Raw genomic sequence first — 25,192 nt, 5'->3', positions numbered from 1 at the left:
TTTATTAAAATAATTTTAACAACGGCTAGTAATTAAAATGTAGTCAAATTTAAGTTAAAGTCATTTAAAGTACAAAACAAAAGTAATCAATTCTGTAATGGTCGACGTGGTAAATTATATAGATAAACGTTAAGGTTGAGTAATCAAAAATTAACTTTGACATTAGGTTTTTAAGTTTAAAATGGCTTATAAAAGCAGCGCTAATGCAGATAGGAGCGGAAGGGCGAGATGAGACGGTCATTAGCGAAATGAAGCCATTAGGAGCGTGTAAAACAGTTAATTACATCAACGTAATCTCGACCGAGGTGGTGCTCTCGAGATACCGCCATTATAATGAACAAGTATAATTCTAGAATATTATTGACATCAACCTCAATTCACCCTTAACCCTGCCAGTGTATTAGATCAGAGTTATTAGCGGTATCTACTAATAAATAGATATTTAATAGTTCTAGTAATAATAAATCATAAAAATTAGATATTCTATAACGTCTCTAAGCTTATTTCTTTTTTATTAGCAGAGTGCAGTGACAGAAGTGCATAAAGATAATAATAATAATTGTGACCTGGGTGTAGGTTTAAAGAGCCCAATGCCGACTTCGACCGATTCATCGCTCATGTTTCACTTCCTGCCCAGTAACATCAGCATCAGTAGGCTTCTACTAAATATGTAATATAATAGTAGGAGCATACTACATATTGTACATATTATATTAGATACACGATTTAGTACATATTATCTTATATCTCAAAAAAATCAGACAATTTTGTGGACAACATTGTTGAGGCCCTCCCCGATATCTCTCCATACAAAATGTCTTACTATAAAAAAAAATTACAATAACTAATTAAATTGGATCCCCTTAAATTTCATCAAGGTTAATATTATACAGATAATGCTAATTCACTAACTAATCTATTAAGCATAGAATAAAGTAATGCCTAGAATCCTTTACAAAAATGTACTTGGGAGATATTTCTGGGAATCCAGACTAAACGGGTGCTAACTGGTTCCGTGCGGACAAGGCCGCAGTCAACAGCTAGTTATGTATATTTTATCAATTACTTTAGCGTTACTTGTAATATTAAAAAGATAATGGCTATTTAATTTGCATTTTAAGTTGTTTTTCATGAAAATATGACTGCATAATTCAGGTAATGATCAATAATTATAGTTTGCATCTTGAGGTTAATCGCGTAATTCTATAAAACGACTATAGACCTATCACGTAGGTATAAAATTGTATAGTAGTTCAATAATAATAACAGTAATATATCCACTGACTTTATTACTATTATTTACATTATGATTTATTATTATGATTATCTTGATTTATATTTTTAATAGGTATAAGTAGAATAACAAACACGGTGATGGCCAACTAGATAGAAACTGCTAATTGTTAGCTGGAGCATGAACAACATTTTGAACATCACAAAATATAGAAACTGTGATAGTTGTAAACCTTACAAGTTTCGTCTTCTAAGAAGTAAGGTGTTGTTACACAGTACCTGTGAAAGAAGATACTTGATAGATGCTGGATAGAAGATTAATTATTTATGTACTATATTATCAACTAAAAAATTATAGATTTTGAATATATATCATAATCCAAAAAAGAAAAGGCGTCTCTCTCTACTTGTGTCTTGCTGTGTACTTCTTGATTACTAGGGTCTCTGCAATATTTCATCCTTATATCAGAACATGAGTTAAGAAAGCATGCTTAGCGCTTAAAGAGATCATTCAGTAGTGGTTTGTTATGATGTACCACCACATCATAACCCATTACTAGATATAATTAGCGTATTATGTGCACCGTTTACCATAATTTCTATCAGACATTAATTAATTGCTGTTATTTACGTCACGTTATTTCTATGACGCTATATTATTTTCTGCATTTATAACTTTACAATATCTTATATATCAGAGTAATTCATTCACTATAAAATTCACGAAGGTGAAACCACGGGCACAGCTACTGTACTGATATCTGATGCGTACACAGACAATAAACATACCACATTAATTGATTTAGAATATGAAGGTTAATATTACTTTCTGTTAGATGGGCTATCAATTTGTTTGTTATTGGTATAGGAAATTTGTCACATTATGTTATCTAATTTCACCATAAACCTCGATAGTCGATACAAAATTCATGATGAAGTTTCGATATAAAATCATGTTGGGAGATTACTATCGGTATCGATTTGCAGTGTGGGTCGCTATGACAATTGGGAGGGCGGTAGTAATTCACGCGATCCGCCCATACATCCGTTACAGCCGTAATATCTTATATAAGACATAAATCTTAATTAAATATTCCACTTTATTGTTATTTAAGTATAAGAAATAGAGAGGGATACACTTTAGTGTCGATATCTTTCTATTAATTGTCGTAGTGGTGTCCTAACAGCATGCAACCTATAATATGTTGCTTATACGAGAACATGAGTCTATTAATAAATAAGGAGACAATTAATTAGTGTTGTATATAACGGCAATGAAAATCGTTGATGAACTAGAAGAATCTCATAGGAAGACTGTAGTAAAAAATGTAAGTCTAACAAATTTGTGCTTATTTTCTTTGTAAGTAAGAAAAATTAAGTTATAATAATATTTTTAAATTGAATTTTTAATAGATAGAAATTACAGAATTGTAGCGGTACAGGCATGCTTTGTGTTGTTGCATGGAAGTCAACTGCTACTAGCATTAGGCTAACTAGCCCTATTGCTAAAAATCCCCTCCCCTCCATTTCGAGGTTAGATGTAATAGAATATACTGTAATTTCTGATGGAATTATGGAGGTCATGTTGCTTACATTTTTTTACTAAACCAAGTCGCGGAACTCTATGACTTAATCGCTTTGATCATAGCTCATTACAATTCTAATAAACATATCGACAAAATCAAATTGCCTAACTACCAAGTGTTACAAGTCGTTGCATTAAAAATTTAGGGCAACCATATTATAATTTTTACTGCACCATAAAATTATAATTGGGCTATATAGTATTTTGATATTTTGTCCAACAGCACACCATCGAATTTGGACATGACCTTAATAATTTACGGGAACTGGTGCATAGTATTTTGTGCACAGTTAAAGTTTATGGTGGGTCAGAGGGCTCCGCCGGAAGTGTCATAAAACCGACATCACAGACAGATTCCAACGATAATAATTAAAGGGCACCTTGTTAATGTTAACTGTTTTATAATTGCTGCCCTGATATTAATTAGTTTGTAGGAGTTACACATAACTTATGTAGTTGAATTAATCGAAATGTTTATCTCTAATTGCATTAAAATGTTATGAAATATCATTTTAATAATAAACTCGTTCATTATAGAACATATTGTCAAGGTGCATTCGGAATCTAAAGTGGAGACGTGTATTTACACTTTTTATATAATTACATCAGTAGGTAATTAATTTCTAAACAAATAAGGATCGTAATAAGAAATTATAAAGTATTGACATGTACCTATTGAAGGTAGTGTTCAGGTAGGACACAAACGTATCTATCGATAACGAATCTGTAGCATCATTATACATGAAATTGAACGAGACATAATAGTTCAACGTCAGTTTTTCTGATGAGTGCGGTAGGGATTAATTTATTATCACTAAGTCATTTCGTATTTCAAACAAATGCTGTTGCGTTTGTTTAAAATATCATATTACTTTACTTATAATACGTTTCTGCAATAATACAACAGTATTGTTGCATTTATATTTACTAACTATCTGACGATAAGTATCATATATTTTTATTGCCGTCAAACACTTATTTCCATCAAAATAATTCAAAAAGCTCTAATCAGTTGTGTAAAAAATATGTAAGAAAAGATATTTGAAATCGTTAGTTCATTAAAATTTAGTTTTTTAATAATTAATAGTTGAGTGAAAACAATAATTCTGTACAATAATATGTATGCGGTACAAGAATACCAACATAATAATATTCAACTTTATCTTTTCATTGAGTTACAGAATCATAAATGAAAATATAATTTATTTGAATTGTTTTATTGTTTAACATATTAGCATTAATTTATTAAAAGAATGTTAATAACCGTGGAAATTTAATAATGAAATTAGCTAAAATTTATACGTCTTTCCACAAATGATTGCGTGTTGAAACTATAAAACATAGCTCGCATAACTACAATCTCAACGCAAAAACAAAGAGGAATTTTTAATTATCAGAGCGTTTTCCTGCACTGTGGCATAGCGGCAGGGTTACCAATTTTAAAACATTTGGGCTCATACGAAGAAATTAAAAAATCTCTTATTTTGGCTTTCTAACCTACTGTTTTGGCAAATTTTCGTAGGTATAAATTTTGTACCCATTTATTCTAGGATGAATATGTTCTGGTATCCAAGATCAAAAATTTCATATATGAATGAAGATATTCCTACGTTTGGCATCCTTGTATGGCGGTGTGGTGCGGCTCGCGGGCTAGTGAGGGCGCGGGGCGCGGGCGCCGGGCGTGCGGGCGCGGACACAGGCGCCCCGCGGTGTGGCTACTTTACACACATCGCTTTGAGGTCGTTAACAAAACGTCACTTTTCACCATATTTATGTCTACATTATATTTCATGTGTAACGACATCGTAAAATTGAAATTTTGCTGATGAAGTGGTCTCTGTCGTTGCATAATATAAGTACTCATATTGAATTCTGTTTCACAATAGGTAGGTACTAATAGTGATATCCTTAGGAGCTCGACATTTAACGCCAATGCACTTTATAAAGTACATATTCAGTGTAATTAAAGTAGAATATGTATTAATACATAATGTTAAATTAGAATACGTTTATACCTGGTTTTAGTTCATCCAAGACTTCCATCAGGGGATGAATTTTGATGACATAATATTCGTGGCGTCGTTTAAATCTGGTAAAAAGTACCTAACTTCATTTATATTTTTGTTTTTAAGTAACTGCCTATCTTGAGGGCCTATCTTGACACTGCAAAAAATATAGGGTTAGATATACCGATAAAAAGAAATCATAAAACGAGATCGAATGACGCGATAGCGTCGCAAGCCCTCCGCTACTTTACAAAAGTAATAAAACGAGAGTTCTTTTCGCACGATTACTCGGGAGACGACAAAACATGTCAAGTGTCAATTTGTATAATTTGCAGAGGAATTAAAATGGCCGTCTGACAGATGACGTTACGCGTGGCGCCCTCCTGTTCAAATATTTCACGGAATTTTATAATATTCTGCGAAACTTGTTGACTTTTTGTATTTTATTACTTTCTGGGCTGTTAGTCAGACAAGTGGGGTTTCGGGTAACAGGATATCTTGTTTTGAATTGAGAGATTAACCAGCGGACGGTGCGCTGCGTATTAACTGACGTAACGAGACGGCTGACTGACACACAGTTGACACTTCGCACGCGGCGACGCGTGACGCTAATCGCAATTTGCTGTTCGAACTGCAGTTAATGATATTGATAACTGCTGAATTATTTGTTTTTTTTAATACCGCTCTTATACTAATTATACACAGTTCCGTCTATACATGTTCTGTCCTACAGTTAAATACTACGTTATATATTCGCTTTAAACATTGTCCCATTAGGTATAATTTAATGCCAAACTAAATACAAGTAGTATTACTAGTCTCTGGATTGCTATAAATATGAAAATAATAAATTGCACTATGCTTTTTTATTCTATATTTTGATGAAAGTTGTTATAATTAACTGTTTCCTAAGTCGTTTATATACGTCAATAACTGAGGTTGTTAATTACAATTATTAACCTTGTAAGGTTAAATTGTTGCAATTATACAACTAGGTGCAAATTGAGAGGTAATACACATTAAAATGTGGCGTCATTGGCCCGACTGGCGTGTAAGCCGGCTGTGCCTGCGAATGCATGACATTTCATGAAAACTAGTTGTTTCTAATGTCATGGATAGGTAGGTATATGATCGACTACGCCCTAAGTACTAATATATAATCTGTACCTTTTAGGTAAACACATCGTCTCAATACACCAGGATTTTAGATTTTTGACCGGCTTAATTGATTCGCAATCGGAGAGTTACTTAAGTTTTTATAACATTCTAGCTTTCCAATCTTTTTGGCTTTCAATTCCAAGAAAAGAAAAGTAAAATGTGGCAGATCCGAATAACATATTTATATCAATAAGGCGTAAAATCAATATAAAAAAAACACAAATTAGTTTTACGTAGTTTAAAATATTTCTGTATTTTCGTACCAATCACAGATATATAATATATATGCGATTGGTACAATTCGTTCGTAGTAACAGTTAAGTAATTAATAATTAAAATGAGCTTTGTTGCCTAAAAAAAATATAAAATGCTTTGAGAAGCTGAGTATTTTATCTTTTTTCTTTAAATGAGAGAATTGTCAAGTTTTAATTTCATAGTTCTCGTAACTTCCTAAGTAATTTCAATTGAAATATTCTTGTTAATTATAATGTAATATTTGTACTGTATTTTGTAATATGTTTGGCTGAAATAAATTAGAAACTTTAATCGCCCACTGTTGTAAAATATGAATGTTTAAAATTTCTTTTAATATTTATTATGGTTCTACAAGACAGATGACAAATAACTCCTTTGTGCTTGTTACGCGTGCAAAATAAGTAATAAAACATTGCCGTTTACTTTTTGGGTTTGTGGTGGGCTCATTGTGTATTGAGGTGGCAAACTCTGACTAACATATGTCCTGTCGAAATTCGACAGTCTTCATTTTATTTTGCAAAAGTCTTGTCATGTCGAATTGCTTTGTTGTAGAAAATTTGAAACATCGTTCATTCGCTCGAGTGCGGTATTTCACAAACATTTCGATTATCTTCTTTTAGAAGAAACACAAAAATAACTTATTTATTTATTTATTTCAATTCGTTAACGTTTCCCGTATTCTCATATTGAGTTGTGTTGATTTGGTGCGAGGTGTAGGTGTAGATAGACTATTAATATATTCTTCTTCTTTTTATACGTTCTTGACAGAACAGTCGTAGTAGTTATTTCGTGGGGTAACAGGTTGAAGTGCACCGTTGTACAGCCTCGCCATTTGTCTATATTGGCTACCATTCTGATTTATACGTAGATTTTAACTGCCTACTCTCCTGATTTGCCTTGGTCATTGAGATATATTTGTATATGTCAATCTATCTATTCATATATCAGCGATATAGATATAGCGATATAGATCGTGTGACACCATCATATAACTCATGCGTTGCCATTTCAGAGGATTAAGATGTCATATCTGCTATTCAGTAATTTCTTTCTATGTTCATATTATCGGAGATTTAATTTGTCAATTTATTTTATTTGACCATATTATTTGGTCTTAGAATCTGATTTACATACTGGGTGATATATGTAAGGATATACTGGATATATCACTAAGGAGCCTGACATGAGTGGCAGGTAAAAAATCTTCTTTTACTTAAAAAGAGACTCGTACTCTGTAGTGGAATGTTTTAGGGATGGTTATAATGTTTAAATAAAAAATAATTTTGATCCATGCTAATATCATTGAAAAGCATATCCATCTGTCAGTCTGTTATCTTTTCGTAGGTAGTCTGAGTACCTGTACCATAAAGTGTTTTTTTCGAACAATTGTAATTGTTTTGGGCACTTGTCTTTATAGCTTGATAAAATGAAATTTAATATGAAGATAGATAAATAAATAAAATATATATATCAGAAGTGCGGTACGAATATAGGGTATGTTTTATTTAAAAAGGTGGACTAAATCGCGCCTTGTTTGCCGCGGGTAAGCAATAGTTTGAGTAGTGATAGTCTTAGGACTAATTTACGTCACTATTAATGAGTCCACTCCATCGGGAACTTTCGATTATATAAGTAGATATGCGACTTGTCTAAAAACCGGTCGCAAATTCCAAACAGCACCCGCTTGATTGATTGATATTATATTGATTGATTGATGCCATTATGTTCATTACACATACGATATATATTTTCTTTAGTTATTTAGGTATTATTACATTTTAATTACAATAATTATATCGTAGATGGCTTTTTAACTCGTTTTATATGAATAGGTTCCCACTTATAGGTAATTATCTCTACATGTTTAGAGAAGGGTGTATAATGTAACGATATATCAATAGTATTAATGCGAATTACAGTGTAACGTAATGCATAACGTAGATGGTACCTGTTGTCTATGAGCAAATTATATATAGTAATTTTATATTTCCGTTATAATATAGTTTTTGTTTGTATTCTTATTTTCAATGATACATATTTGTTTACAAGTTTACAACTTCATCGACTTGACCAAGTACAAAATTTGATAATTATGATTGATTATACCGATAGGCGTCAAGGAATTATTAAAATAACAATGATACTTAGTTTCGTGATTATATTATTAAGTCCAATTACTTTGATAGATTTACGGTAAATAGCTAATAAATTTGAATTAAACAAAACCATAAAATTACTGTTCACTTTCATGAGCAAAAAGTATCCAATATTTGAATCGATAAAGAGGCTATAATGTAGCGATTTTTATGTTTAATTACAAGAAAAAGTTGATTACAAACGTACCTAACAATAAGAAGCTTCCTTTACACGCAACACAAGAAACTCATCAGTGGCGTGACTGTGACGGTTGGGAATAATAACACTATTTATTATGTGCTGTTAGTTTTCCAGTGCCAGGATTTTTAATAATTGCTATAGTATATCAAACCTGTCATACTAGATCTAATCTGTGCATGAAACAGACTTAAAATTATGCTGGCTCCTATCTAGTATTATAAGAACAGAATAGGGTTTCTAACGGTAAGGGTGTGTGTTTAATAGAATTTAATAGAAACTGCTGTAAATTTTTTTGAAAATGTAATTTGAATTAAGTGCTTCTACATTACAATTTAGAATAAATATAACTATTGTTGTTACTAATAATTTAGAAATTACTCCATTAAAAATTACAAGCACTCCTTACATTATAGAATTTTAAGTACCTATATAATATATAGGTATATCTTGTATAATTTTATGTATAGATGATATGCTATGCTAGCCGATGATATGCTAGCCGTGCTCGCGGTTTCACCCGCATGAAATTTATAGCCTATATTTATTCTAATGTATCTTTACGAATCTTTACAACAATATAGCTTATATTGTTGTAACGATTCGTTAAAATGCATTCAGTACATTTTAAGTGAAAGAGTAACAAACATCCATCCGTTTATCTAACCATACCTACTCACAAACTTTCGCGTTTATAATATTAATAGGATTTAAATATCCACGTTGTATTACAACTATAATATTGATATTAGTCTCATTACGCCATATATATGTATATCATATATATTATTTATTTTCTTTCATATAAATAAATACCGTTATTATTTCAGCCATTCATTGCTCGCCCACTGCTCGCCTCCCCATAGAATGCTGTCCTTTAAATGATATTCAGCCATCTGTATTTACTAATTTTTTTAAGGTTAATTGTCTCTATGTTTACTTTATAATAATGGCAGAATATAATTAATTGACACAGTTACTGACGCTAAATTACTCGCATGTCTTTTATTTCAATAGACTCCCATCATATGCGATGAATGACGAGTGAATATAAATATTTCTTATAGACCACACTTTGAAGGCAAACATCGCGCCTTGGGCCGGAAGCGGTGACGCGTAATTGGCGTTCCTCGTTCAGCTCAAATTAGGCTTCTTTCATGCGTACCATGTCACAGGCTGCGGTTTCTTACCACAACTGTATACAAGTGAAAGAATTATGTAAGACTATTATTAGGGTCCTTATTCTTCTGGTTTAGTAAAATACACAATAATTTATTAATTCATAATTAACTAGGTTATGTTAATAATTACATTTCCCCAATGATTATATTATCAGGGTAAAATTTATTTTATACTACCACAGACAACATAATTCTAAAATACTACTAAATTATTTTGTGCCAATACACTAACTAAAACAAAATTTATCCCCAAGAAAAATAATGTAACTGAAATTTTAATATTTGACAGATTTCTTACTTTTATTGATGAATATTCTTTATACATCATAAATGAACTTTAAAAGATATTCTGTTGAAATATAGGTATTATAAAGAAATTCTTCTTAAATATGTAACTTATATTATTAGAGCAGATTGCTGAGTAATTTTAGAATAACATTTACACTAGACGACTTCACTCGTGCGTTATTAAGTTTATTTGGAAAGTTCGCGCACCTTGCACAGATACGTTTCCAATTGGTGTTTGTTAAAGCTTATCTGAGGGCATCTCGGGCGGACGGTTATTAATGAATTATGTAAATGGGCTCGACCAACCGCCGGCGTACGTCAATATCATTACTTACGAAAAGCCGTATTAATATGAAATAGTTTGCCTTTGTTTCTATAATATTTGGGCAGCTTGATCGTGGTCCCGCTGCGAACACCATTCATTTACAACATTTTATTTTAAAATGTGAGAATAATTTCATATGTTAGAGTTACGTTCACCACAGATATATTAGCTGCCAAAACATCAATGCTATTTTATTTTGTTCAGATAAATATAGCTTATTTGGTAGGTACCTGTCTGTTTTTATAACTAGCTTTTACACGCGACTACGTCCGTCATCAGTAATACAAGAAGTATTGATTGATCAGTATAAACAGTAGCATATAGACTTCTCTATATCACATGTTATGAAGGTATATATTCAATTTGATAGCCATCAAGAGCCCCTTGGAATGAGTTCAAAGTCAGTAAAACTTAAATACTTATATATTAATAAAGCAAATTTTACCGTTATTAATATGTAGTAAGCGAATAGAAACAGTTACTGAAGTTAAAAAGAACGCATGATTGTCTTTACAACTATGTTACGTGCAACATATTGTTTGCAAACATTTCAATTAGTATGATGTCACGTGGCACACCGGAGGAATTTGTATTGGTATCGATTGTTATCCGTGATGGATGCGGCTCATTAGGCGGCCGCGCTGGGTGGCACAGCATCGCTGCGATGTCGCGCAACTCTCGCCCTAATGACACGCTCATAAACGCGGGTGACAGCGACTTATTGTCGTACGCGACGAGAGATCCCGCTCCGCCGATACGGAACCACCATTCAAGACATACCTTAATACGATTTATTTATGACTAGTGCTTAACTCTCAACGGAGGCTTCAATACACCGTGCTTTATCATCGTCGCGGTCCCCACGTGCGTTCAGAATTTTATAGGTCTCTTCTATTTATTATTATCATACTTTTCTTATAGATAGTTTGACACCGCGTCCGTAGTTTATGGGTGCTAATAATTCTTTCTTTCACTCCTGGATTTTATTGCTCGCACTTAAGGAATTCAATAATAAATTCCGAGTATCGTTATGTCAACTCGATATTTAAAATATTTATAAAGGTACAGAAACAAACGTGGCGCGGTGCACAGAACGTCCGATCGCGTTAAGACAACCGGACAAATTGTTAGTCAACGATTATCTAATCTGACAAGCCTCCGACTACTTGTTTGGGTTTCGAAATTACTAAAGTGACGTTTAAATATTATAAAAAATAATATTATGGAAGATTGCGTCATAAATAATCGGTGGCGAGATATTATCGCCCCCGGCCGGCAGGAAGCGCTTCGGCCCATTTAAGGGTGCATTAAAATCGAATACATCATATTTGTTTGATTTCCTAGTTCGCGTTTTACCCTATAATTATACAAGTCACCGTCCGCGGCCGGATCTCTGGCAGTTTTTGTTAAGATGCATTAATCATCTTTTTTTATTGCGAGCATGTGTTTTGGTCTCGTAAAACACTTTCGGGCTTTATAAGCTTTTGATTCTTAATGTCTAATTTAGTTTTCTGTCGGTTCTTATGAGGTCATTAGCGCAGCGTGTCCGCGGCGCAGACGTTCTAAATTTATGGTTGAAAGCTACGAGTTTCGTGCTGTCATAATTTGTCGCAATAATCGTAAAAAAATATTTTTGTAATAACTTCATGTTTTACATAATAAAATAAACTTTTTACAACATTGAATATTTCATTGTGTATAATAAAATTTATTTGTCACACAGACGCATGTTTCCGACGGTGCGTGTATCGTTTGCGGGGTGTCGCTCGGAGGCGCGGTACGCGGTGCTGCTGGATGTGGTACCGGTGGACGGGAAGCGGTACCGGTACGCGTACCACCGCTCCTCGTGGCTGGTCGCCGGCAAGGCAGACCCACCAGCCCCTGCGCGCCTCTACCCACACCCTGACTCGCCCTTCTCCGGTGATCAGCTGAGAAAGCAAGTCGTCTCTTTTGAGAAGGTCAAACTCACCAACAATGAAATGGATAAGAATGGACAGGTCAGTATAAAAATTTGGAAGTTTTATACCTATATTTGTTTCTATATAATTGCAGGTTGGCCTATAATGTAGAAATATTCAAATGGCACGATTAGGTTTTTTAAAAAATTGGGAAAGAGATAAAAATGGCCAAATATACTAATATAAACTAGATTAAAACACAACCATTTCAAAATGAATACTTTCTCCTAAAATAATAATAATCTTAAAAGAATTTCTGTATTTCTGTCACAAGTCTGGTTGAATATTTTTTAGTAACAATAAGTATTGCAAATACAAGCCAAAGAATAAAATATGACAGAGATATTCTATTAGATTATACAAAAATTGCCATCAGGCAAGGTTTTTGAGTCGAAGGTGGGAAGGTGGGAATGTCAAACTGTCGTGTATTTAAGAAAAAGGTTAAAAATCAAACGAGATAGATGAGTTCATAGTCGTAATGCTTAATACTGAATATAGGTGGCGTAATACGGATTATATGCACAATTAATGGTAACAATAAATTTCATATGTATTACATATGAAGTTAATAATAATTGACCAAAGCGAGTCAATAAGTTGTATTGTCATAAAGTTGGACTTGACACAGTACCAATTGGTACATGAGTAAACGTTGCGTTAAGGTTGTATTGCCAGGAACAAGGTGATAAAGCGGCCGAGGAGTCTGAATGAGCTATAAAGTGTTGACGTAAAACAGTTGATTTACGGGTCGCTCCAGGGATCATTGGCACTAACGAGCTCCGGCTGTGGCTTTACTCTACATCTACTAAAACGTTCTCGTCTCGTTTCTTTGTCATAACACTGCGCTTTTCAATCCATAACAATAAAGCATTTATTTTGTGATTTGTAAGGAAATTATATTAGAAAATATATCTACAATTGGATATGAATATTGCTATCACATGCGTGATCAATAGAAAGTCGGGTAGAAACTTTACCGAGAGAGATTTTGCACAAATCTACGTGGGTTTTACAAGTCTGGGCTTAGCAGCCCAGACTTGTAAAACACAGGTATGGTCATGGTCATCATGGTCATACACTTAATGAAACCGAGGCATGATATGATTACTTATTACATGATACTTAGTAATTTTGAAAGTTAAAATTCACTATACTGATAATAGCGCGGTAAAACAGGACGGCGCGGCGGCGCGGCGTGTGAAAATTTAGTATCCTAATTATACACACTATCATATATCGTGTCGTTCGTAGTTCCTAAAAAAATTGCACATATATAGGTTTTTGCTGAGTTTATAATATAACCTCAAGAATTACGTACAAACCCAACGTTTAGACCAGTGAACAATTACATAAAGATTTCATATTAACGAGTCCATAAAATAATAAACACACGTCAATCCCATTTTCGCGTCAATTATCCATCAGAGTCGTTCGGGATGATTGTGTCACCCACACCATTTCCTTTTGCGTGCGGCAATTTATAGAATTACTTGTAAAATTGCCGGTCTGCGCGACACCTCGGGCGTCGGTGGTGACGGTAATGTGGCGTTGGCAACAAATTAGTCGCACATGGTGTGTCAGCCGGCATCCCGGCTACTTACCTCCGCGCTGCAGGTGCTGCCCAATGCAAATGTCATACTAACAACCACTGTAACCTGAACCGTAGTAGTATTTACTTTTTACAGTAATGCAGTTCTAGTATAGTAGTAAGATTGGTAGGTAAATCGAGTATAACAGTTATGTTATGAAGGTTTTAAAATTTGACGTTATCGGTGATGTAGTAATTGATTTCATTCGATAGTACAACGTTGTGTAGATGCAAGTTTTGTAGTATTTTGTTTACTAGTAGTCATGTAAATATTATTGTATTGTATATTGTTTATACCTACTAAATGATACATAGCCGTATAGCACATTACCGTATTTCCGATGGTCGCGGGTTCGATACCTCGAATGGAACAAACATTTGTATTAATGATTATGAATGTTTTTACATATCATATCTATATATCAGGGTGATTAGGAGCGGTCAATTAAAGTGATTATGAAGAGTATTTTTCTTACATGTTTTCACTTTATATAGATGTAGGCTGTCTACTATGAGTATACATTTTATAAATAAATATTTTAGTTCTATATGACTAGTTTAGTTATATAGAAAATATAGTATGTTCGATTGGAGGGATGGCAATTGTCACATTAGAATTATGGACCTCTTGATCGTAAGGCCTATGTTTTGTGCAAGAGTAATAAATGTTATAGAAGGTAGTTGCAGTCATAATTATTTTTATATAATAAGTACTTCTAATAATTAGGTTAAATTAAAAAGACGAGGGTATATTAGTGGCATTAAGCGGAGTGGTGGAGTCAGAACGGCAACAGAACGGAACGAAGCGGGCGTGGCTCGGTGATGAATGGACCCGATTCTGACGAAAAATACACCTAATTGGCTTTCCCATAGCCCAGGGACTGATGGCTATCGTACCCACGTACCAGGGAACAGTTTGTTATATTAAAGCTAATTATGTAGGTCAAAGCGTGAAATGTGGTTTACGCATTCCAAACAATAAAACGTCCAACCGGTTTTTGCTATCCGTGTTCCATAATCTCAGCTCTTATATCATAGAAGGCTAAATTGAACGTAAATACGTCGAAATTTATAAATAAAGTTCCTAATTAACTATAAATTATCAAGAACGGAACTAGTGCGAGCGACTCGTTAATATTAGTATATAACAACGGAGTGGCCGGCCACGCAATATGGCGACGTGCGAGTTGGACGGAGGCACGCGTGCCTCGCGCCTAATTGTGGAACAAAAACTCCATGAAACGGACGAATTAATCATCAACTCGCGACTTAACTACCTGTATTCGAATAATACTGAAATAACTACTGCATTCACAAGCCTTGTAATTTCTTAACCCTGCGAATGTAGCCGCGGGTCTGATCGTATACATGTCGTTTAAGTTTATTTCATTAAAATTACTATAAGTATATAAGTACTCATCATATTTTCTTTTTCAATTTTTGTGATTAATGTTTGACTTTCTGATATGCTATGCTATGATATATATTAAAATCATTTTAATGAAATTACTTATATTTTAGTATAACATCAATTTTTTGTGATAATGGTTTCTCAAATTGAAGCTTGTATCGAACAATTGGTTTTTTTTTTCAAAATATATGAAATATTTTATGATCTAATTTACTTTCATTAATTGTACAAATTTAAAAAGCAATTTTTCATTAATAAATATATTAATTAAGCTTATGGATTATGAATGTGGACGAAACAAGCAAGGAACGATGATTTAAGTTGTTACTGTCTTACCTGTGAAAATGTAATATTATTATGAAACCTTATTTCAACAAGCTATGGTGGGGTTAACTAAAAATTGTTTCGTACACGAATCGGGGTCACTGAGTTACAATTCATGAGAACGGTCACACGAAAGCGCAGCGTTGACGGGCCACAATTGTGTTCCTCGAGTTCGAACTCTCACCCATTGGCACACGGTCCCGTCAACCTACAATCTGTACACCCGTGGCCAAAAGTGCTACACCACGTCTGCAACGGGTTAAATAATTGTTTCTGCTTTTAGATTTCTAACGTAAGATGAACACAGCGATACATTCAATTTAAGACTAATTGCTGCAAGAAACGTATGTTTAATTAATGAAAATATGGAAATTGCTGGTTTTGAGTATTCACAGGCTAACATTAATGATGAATGGTATCGTGATGATTAATGATCGGCCTTTTGGCCGTTTACTTAAATAATGAGAATTAATAAAAACTCGCACACTGTCAGGGACCTACTAATCCGGTTTGTAGGAGTGTTGATGGATTTTTACCTTTTATTTAGGTTTAGTAATACTCTTTAGAATGTAATATCGTCAGAATTGGGCCAGTTTTTAATATTGTTTATTTATATATAGTATATATTTAATATATAGTATTAACTATCTACATACTTAGTGCTATATTTGCTAATAGTCAGGTGATAATGGTCTGTCTGGCCAGACTTACTTGATTGATCATTCTACTATCCTCTACTGGTGTCTGACCAGTAAATACCTTCTGCGCAGGCGTGTGCGTTGTTTCATTTATCATCCAACAAAAAAATTGCCTGGTGACAAAATAATAAAATAAAATTAGCCGAATTGACTAGAATAGAGTTATACATACGTAGGCATAACTATTTATCATTATACATATGTAGATCTATGCATAGATATAACATTTTAGTATAAAATCTTATATAAATAATTGAATTATACGAGTATGTAGTATAGATATATAAGATTAGAATTAATAAGTTTCAGAAGTAGTGTAGTGTAGTATCATACATTAATACAATACAAAAATAAAATTTATTACACTATGAGAATGATCGTAATGCAACATGCATTTACCTTGACAATAACTTTAATTGTATGTACACATACTTATTGAACTTTTATAACAGATATTTTTTTATATGTGTAATATATTATATGGGCCATAAAGTAGCCCAAAGTAAATAAATAAATAAAAAAAATCCAGTTGCTATATTTCTTTATATTACATGTCGTGTAATGAACTCATTTAGAAAAAAAAATAACGTTAACGCGTCATAGTAGAGAAATAGCATTACCAGCAATAAATATACAAGACGTGGGCCCTAACACACAATATCCCGTAATCACACTCATTTATACCATATATTACACTAGAAATTATGTCGTTAGACTTACTATCGTATTATTTATTTTATGCAACATCCGACTGAAGTAGAACGACCAATTATAATACGCTCAAGATGCAAGTGTGCAATATTCACACTGGCTGTTTGTTTATATTTTTCTCAGAACAAGGATCAAGATGATTATGTATTGCGCATCGACAGTAGTTAACGTAACAATTTACGGATAATCTTAAAGATTGTATGAAGTTATGCTTGTGATTTTAAAAGAAAAAATATATCCTGGATTAAGGTGTCGTATAAGAGGAAATTAGTTATAGAATAGGTTTAAAACTTATAAAGAAAAAGGTGATATAATGACAGAAGGAAGAACAGGGAGGCATTACATAGGCATGTATTTACTTATAATTACTAGATATGTTCGTTTTTAAAGTGAAAACTTTGAAGTAATTTTTTTCTTATATTATAATAATAATCTGAAGATTCGCACACAATACTAAACATGGCATAAACTCACAACTTACCAACTTCCTGTATTAAGATTTATATCTTAAATATTTAATATTACTAATACCATTGAGATTAATACCTTCCTAATGGAATTAAAGAATTAGAAATACCTAGTCTTCTTTCAAATACTGTCAATAGTACAATATATATAAAAATATTACCTATTTAGCATTTATGGTAATGTTGTGAAAACAGATTTAAAATCTGTAAAATATACATTGGATGAACAGTGAATATGCAATCCGAGTCGTGAATTGATCAGAGTACCCGTATCACGCTGTTATCTGCGAAATTCTGTCGTTAATATTTCGTATTTAATTTACGATGGCATTCGCGCCACAGTGCAGATATTTGGGCAATAAAATTTAATAAAACTCTCGGTCCTCCATGTTGTCTTAATGAACAACGACAAACATCAATTCCGAGTGATCATTTGCGTTTTTAATTACTGTTAATATTTTTCACGTCGTTAGCGTATTCGAGGGTATGGCAATTACGAAAACAAACACTGTAGACAGGTGATTTGAGTAGGTAGTGGATGTGAGCATAAAAGTGTAATATAAATTAATAAGTTATTCGGCGTCAGTAGAACTCCTGCGGCGCGCTGCCCTGCGCACAGGTTGTACTAACTTATACGAGTTATACACCCGCTGAACGCTTCTGCATTGGCTTCTACCGTTCATTCCTAAAATTAGTATAATTAGAGGTTGTTTCACACGAATAGATTGTTAGCAAGAAAAAAATACCTAAATATATTTTTCTAAGAAAGTTTTGAATTTTAATTTACCCACTTTATTATGTAAATACCCACGGCCTCAATGCGTACAGTGTGGGGTACAAAAACTAGCACTTCAGACATTTGTTTAATGAACACGCCATGCATATACATTAGTCAAACTTCAACATCAATGTTTTCATCTTTATTAAAAATAAGATATTCTAGAGGCATCGTCATATAACTGTTTAGAGTATCGGTCATGCTTATCGGCTGTTCGTATCTACGACAAATCTATTGGTAGTGATATCTACAGTGGACGATATAATCACCCTAACCGTATACGTTATGTGCGTCTCCCATTACCTATTCACGATGTTGTTATATGTGAATAGTAAATTGTTTTTCCTGTTGACAGACACGCCACGGAAAATTATGTTGCTTTAAAAGAAAATGTCTTAATATGTGTTATTATCTATTCTATAGTAAAATGTAATGTAGATTATATATACAGACCAAAGATCATATATCTACTTAGTCAATAATATAAAATGATCGCAGGATATATAATATGTTATATATAATTTTTGAAAAACTTTAGTCAAATAATCGAGAATATAGTTTGAGGTGATATTAATATTTTCATAGTCGAAAATATTGATATCACCTTAAACTATGTTGTTGTTACAAACATAATTATTCTGAGCCTCTAATTTTTATACCAAAAAGGATATAAGTATTCCTAAATACATATGAAGAATATAGAGTTTCTCAGTAGAAACTTAAAATGTTTTTTGAGTGTTAATTATCACCCTGCGAAATATTGAGTACTTAGGCCGCATGAGATCTTGTATGATTAATATAGCATTACCTACCTACCTAGCTGCGAAAAAGGTTCAGTCCATCTACAGAGTCTAGATAGAAACTATTCCTGATATACGTGGTGTTTCAGGAGTTCTTGTTCACTAATTCACATATTTCGAATATTTGCCTTCAAATAGTTTAAGTTAGTAATGTAATGATTATCGTTATATTGTAAGGTAATGTTAATTTATTCCAACATAACATTAAGTGGTGATTCGGAGATATTTAAATTTACTCTGATAATAATTCATCGGCCCAAATACTAAAAAGGTGCGAGTTAATAAAAATATGGGACCAAGAAATATGACAAGTTCTTAATAGAATAAACTGGTATTATACATTGACACAATGTTTGTGGAGGATCTCATGAATTATTTTTATATCATAATAAGGGTAGGCGTAATGAAGAGGGAGTGAGCGCGTAGCGGTGAGCCGAGCGGAAACGACCGCGGCCGGTGTTCGTTTGCGTCGTTTTATATTCATTGGTTTTATTGCTTATAATTCGATCGTTTACTTACATCGATAAAAATGTTTTGCTGACTTATCCTTTGACTTTTGCAAACTTTGCTCGCTTGTGGCGATTAAAAAACAACAGTTTTATATTAGCCATTTTCACCATCCCAACAGCGGGTATCACATTAATATTGCCCATAATCATAAATACTCTTATTGCCAGACATTTTTTTAGCAGTATCGTAATCAAAAGTATTCAATAAAGTTTCTTTTACTTTTACAAAAAATATAGAAACGTTTGAATGTAGTATAGGCTGGGTGGTCTTGTCTATTGTTACTTTAAGCATTCCGATTATTTTATGTTTCCCCTGAATTATTTCATCGTTTTGTAGAGTTTAGCGAGTGTCAGGTTTCATAAAAATCATTGATTTTGATTCAAACTAACTATCACTAGAAGATACAAATGTTCTATATATTGATTTCTCCTTTGTCTCTACATAATGGGTTCCAATTCTGATTTTCATATCAAGGACGTGTTTCACAAGAAATGTCTTGTTAAAGTGATTAATATAATTGAATATAACAAATACAGTTATATTTATTAAATAGTTATTAGTGATACGATCGTTATTTGCCATTTGGTAGTCAATATGGTAGAATTTTAATATACCAATGCTGTAATATTTCCTTATTGTTTGATTTCTATTGTATTTTCGTTTAATTCTTACGCTATATATATTATATAGTATAATGATTTTGCTATTTCGTTGTGTGGTATTCGCATATTTTCTATCTGATTCTAAAATTACTTATATTAGATAATAATGTAGGTAACGTTATAAGAAACACACTTTTTTACTAAATACTTTGACTCACAAAGAAATATGGGTATTTATGATTTCACACGTGCATGTTTCTTGGTGTTTCCATTACTCTATGACACCTAATATGCAGGTACAGTCGGCGAAATGGTTTGTAATAAGTGGGCGGCCGTGTTGTAGTACCATAGAGAACGTTGTTATTTCAAACTGTATTTAGTAAACCGTTTCCGTTTACCGCTGTTACCAAATACTTAGATTTATGTCGCTAATAAAAATTTTACTTATGTCGTTTTTAGTAGGTATTATATTTTATAGACGTAGTGATGGAGAGTTGTAAGTGTTGTGGACAAGTATTTTACTACTCTAACTCTTACCTAAAGGATGTCAGTTTGAATCTGGTTGATATTAAAGCACTGGGTGTCCAATGATATTTCTGTCTAATTGACTTTTCGGTGATGGGAACATCGGTAAGAAAAAAAATAATCCGAGAAATGGCAATAGGCTCTCTTCCTGCATTCATTTTCAAGTTACAAAAATCACATCCCAAATTTATTTTTATTTTAAAATTTAGATAAAACACTGTATTTTAGTAAAACTCTATTTTAATAAAAATGTTTAAAACTTGCCAGAGCGTCAATATAAACGCCCAAAATTCCAAGCATAGTTACTAGCATTCGCCTCCGTTTTGCAGAGCCCTCTGACTTAGATAACTTTACACTTATCTACAGAAGCAGTGTTATTATGTAAAATTAATAATTTCCACACGACTAAATTATAACGTCTACTAATTTATAATTCCCGGACACATATTACCTAACTAGCTACCCACCCCGGCTTCGCACGGGTGTACCTACATGTATTATACATATGAAGCTTCCTCTTTGCATCACTCTATCTATTAAAAAACCGCTTCAAAATCCGTTGCGTAGTTTTAAAGATTTCAGCATATGGGATGAAGCATAGGGACAGACAGCGATAGCGACTTTGTTTTATATTATGATAATAGTAAATCGTCTATAGCGATCGACTAAACTTGTAACTACAACTTTGAATTACATTATGTTTGCTTATTTCGATGTTTATTGGATTTGAATGTGCGTCCGGAGTTACGAGTTAGTCTGTTGTCATCTCAGTTACCGCTTACCTACTAAATACCGAACTTTATGGACTTCCAAGCAAACATACTGTCTTCCCAAGTAACGAAACGTATAATAAATAAATCACTCCACAATGACAATTATTGCCGATAAAATTACTTATAAGCAAACATACACGTACATTGCAAGTTATTTTATTAATTAACGATTAACTACAATCGCCCCTTGCATAAAAACTCTGAGCATTAAAATTTTATATTAAACACGCGTATAATAAAATCATAAAAGAGACGTGTCTATGTACATTATATGAAAAAAAAATGGAATTGTTATATTTGAATTTTATATTCTTTGGAATTTTATCTGTTATGTGTTATATCAGACATACGTTATCTATGTTTGGACATAACCGTTTGTTTTTATTCCATTTCAATTATTTTATAAAGAAGAAAATATCATATAAACTAAAAATTATACCAATTGTGGGCACAACTAGCATAACGTAATTATGTACCTAGTTGAGGGGCGATTAATACCTAATGATAAATAACATCCTGACCATTAAAGTAATTGTATAACTATAATAGATGAACATTAAAATAAATGGTGTAAAAGAAACTTCTTTGTATAGGTATACAGTGTTAACTTTTGTTCAAATGATGAAATGCTATAAGTGCTTATCAATTTTGTATTTTCGGCATATAATTTAATTACTTGTAAATACTGTTTGGTTATTTAGTGTATCTAATTCTACTATATTATTTGCGTAACAGTTTTCTTTATTAACTTTCCAATAGTTTTATAATTCCATTATTGTATAATTTTAAACGGATTGAACATATTACTTGAACATAAATTTATCTGATGGAATGCTGTCTAGCGAGTTCGCTGTATTGTATGCAAATGATTGCTATTGATGTTGTGAGGTATTGAGCTCATTTAGCAAAGTTATGATCCTTAGGTACGGCAGTGACGTGATTCCAATGATACGATGCTGGCATTAATCAAACACTGTAATGATGGCTTCTTAAGCTTCGAGAGGACGTCGCGGGGGGCACCCGGCGTCCGCTGCGACATAACATTTCTCACTTGGTCCCTCAGTTTGTGTTTGTTTTTCACTCTGTCGTCTCACTTCATTTCAATCGCAGCTCGTTTTATAATAATCCTAAACTTTTTTCATTCCGAGGTGACATTTATAGTGACTCCCCGACGATGCGCGACGCGACGTGAGCCTATCTAGTTAAATGACGATTTACCTGTTTTCCATTCGACTCCTGATGTCACTCTCTTTACGAGCGTGTATTTTATTTGAAGATATTTTACTGCCACCGATGTTATGATGAACGTTTACGTACATGTAAGTTATTTTAATGTTCCACGAGTTTGTGAACTTGAGATCTTTGGGCTAATAAAAGATTAAATTGATAAACGGTTCATGTAACGGTTGATTTTAAGTGTTTTATTGTACTTTACAACTATAGGTACAGATACAATTTATATTATTAATGTATTTTACGGTTACAAATTCCTGTAGGTATTCTCTCTACTGATTTTTATCATGTGTATATGGTATAAATAATATAAGTATCTATATAGAAATATAAAAATAAGTTTTACTATTTTAAGGGAACACTTCTATCCACTGAAGGAAATTATCCTCCTTAAATGACAGACAGACTTATATCCCAGAAATGACAGCATGACCAACGCTAAACCATTACAGTAGGTATAATATGCTGATCATAGCATATTATTCTGCTATGCTTAACTGATAAATTGGATATCAATCTGTTGGTCTTTTTGTCTTAAGACTATAGTCGCCAATTTCCATTAGTTTTCTTTAATGTTTTAATACTGAACAATATTCTACATTTTACATGGTACATTTTATAAATGTATTTTAAATATGTTTTTACATTCCAGTGGTAAATTGTATCAAATTAACATTTTGGTATTCAAACGTCGACTACCTGCTTGACAGTAGAATACAAATAATATTAGACGTTACTAACGAGCGTATTATACAAATTAAATAAAAATGTTTTCGCCAAAATACGGTGTGTAAATAATAATTTGGTGTATTTATGAGTGCGATTGGAGCATAAAAACGGGCTCGTTGTCCGCAACTAACTAATGTAAATGCGCAGAAATCCGCTACTTTAGAACATCGTTTCTCATCGCTTTACCGCTCTCGCGTGCTGCTACAGTCGTGTGGAAAATTATAAGTGGAAGGATATATAATAAAAGCATAATTTTTATTTAATATTTAATGGTATATTTCTTTCTTCATCAACTTCAAAAATTCAATTTTAATATTAAAATATTAAAATTGAATTTTTTTTAATAGAATCAATATCGAAATCATAAATAAATTATTCATATAGTACAGTTTAATTGCTAATGAAAGTCAAGTTTTTTCTATCAAATATTTTTTTTATAGAACAAACTAGACTTTCATTTTCCTATCGTCTAGTTCATTCTATAGATTCATTTCTGAAAAACTGGCAAGAAATTCAACAGAATATCTTTTCCTATTAAATGCCAATATGTTAAAATGGTTTACTCATTTAGATGTCTATTTCTAATACTGTACAGGAACAATGATTGCTATGCATATTTGACATTTATATAATCATTTAGTGAGTAATATTTTAGCTTTGCTTTAATATGACTTAACAGATGTTTTTTTTTATTTAAAGGATATATATATGTTAATATTTAATGGTAATCACACTATTACACAAAATTTAACAATTCCTTAAAACATCTCAGTATAGTTTCAGTTATCAGCCTCGCTAGATACTTTTATCATCAGTTTATTTCAATATAACATAGTTTATTTCTTTTTATACATATAACAATCTATCGTCAAATATTACATAAATCAACAAAATTCGTTGTTATTGTTTATTTTGTAATGAAGACTGCTCTAATGCAGAAATGATATTCGTAAAAAATTCGAAAGTGCAACCGCGGTAAAAATGTCATTTATGAATAAATAACATTTACTTTGACGTAACATAATCATGACATTCAATTTTAGCATTAACTACTTGTAGTAGTGCTAAAATATGAATAAATAAAATATGTCAATGACACTTGTCTCAAAACATATTTTATTGATTCTGTAACGCGGGAATTTTCTCTATCATTCCCATGTAAAACGATCGTCGTAGCTAGTTTAAATGTTTATATCGTTTTTAATGATTTCGTTAGCATATGAGAACCTGATTGATATATAAGATAAGTAACTTATCGTAATAATTTAAATGACTTCGTAATAACACATTATTAATAATCTTTATTAATTGAAATGCCTATACTTCATACACACCTATTTGAGACTTAATTTTAAAATTAATTATTAAATAAGCAAATGTATTGAAATACGCATCTGATAGATTTCTATTTAACCTTTCGTTTTTACTTGACATTAAGAGGCTCACAGAGAGTTTTTTTTAATATTAGAGATTTTTGATGAATGACTATATTAACTAACATTTAGGTGTATTCGTGGGTAAATTATTAATGTGTATGAGTATTTAACATAATTATTCGTATATCTTGTAGGTAGATTTAGGTAAAGTCAATTAACGTTCAAAAGGTAAACTTGTAAATTTTAATAATCCAGACCAAATTTCGCAGAGTCATTCACTATATATATACTCGTAACCTGCCTATACTGAAACAGTGAACTTAGGCTTCGTCTAATTACATATT

General features: G+C 32.4%; 1 protein-coding gene across 1 annotated transcript in view; it reads left to right on the top strand.

The window, feature by feature from the left end:
• Positions 1-25,192, top strand: part of LOC131853663 (T-box transcription factor TBX20-like) — a 74,144-nt gene that overhangs the window by 34,550 nt on the left and 14,402 nt on the right. Inside the window, exon 4 of the mRNA XM_059204643.1 lies at positions 12,089-12,362. Coding sequence (XP_059060626.1) covers positions 12,089-12,362 — 274 coding nt within the window. The remainder of the gene's footprint in view (positions 1-12,088; positions 12,363-25,192) is intronic.

Source organism: Achroia grisella, unplaced genomic scaffold (assembly GCF_030625045.1).
Source record: "Achroia grisella isolate CSIRO2021 unplaced genomic scaffold, CSIRO_AGI_Agris_v1 utg903, whole genome shotgun sequence".
NCBI classification, from domain to species: domain Eukaryota; kingdom Metazoa; phylum Arthropoda; class Insecta; order Lepidoptera; family Pyralidae; genus Achroia; species Achroia grisella.
Note: the sequence above shows the minus strand (reverse complement) of the source record. Positions and strands in the feature narration are given on the sequence as shown.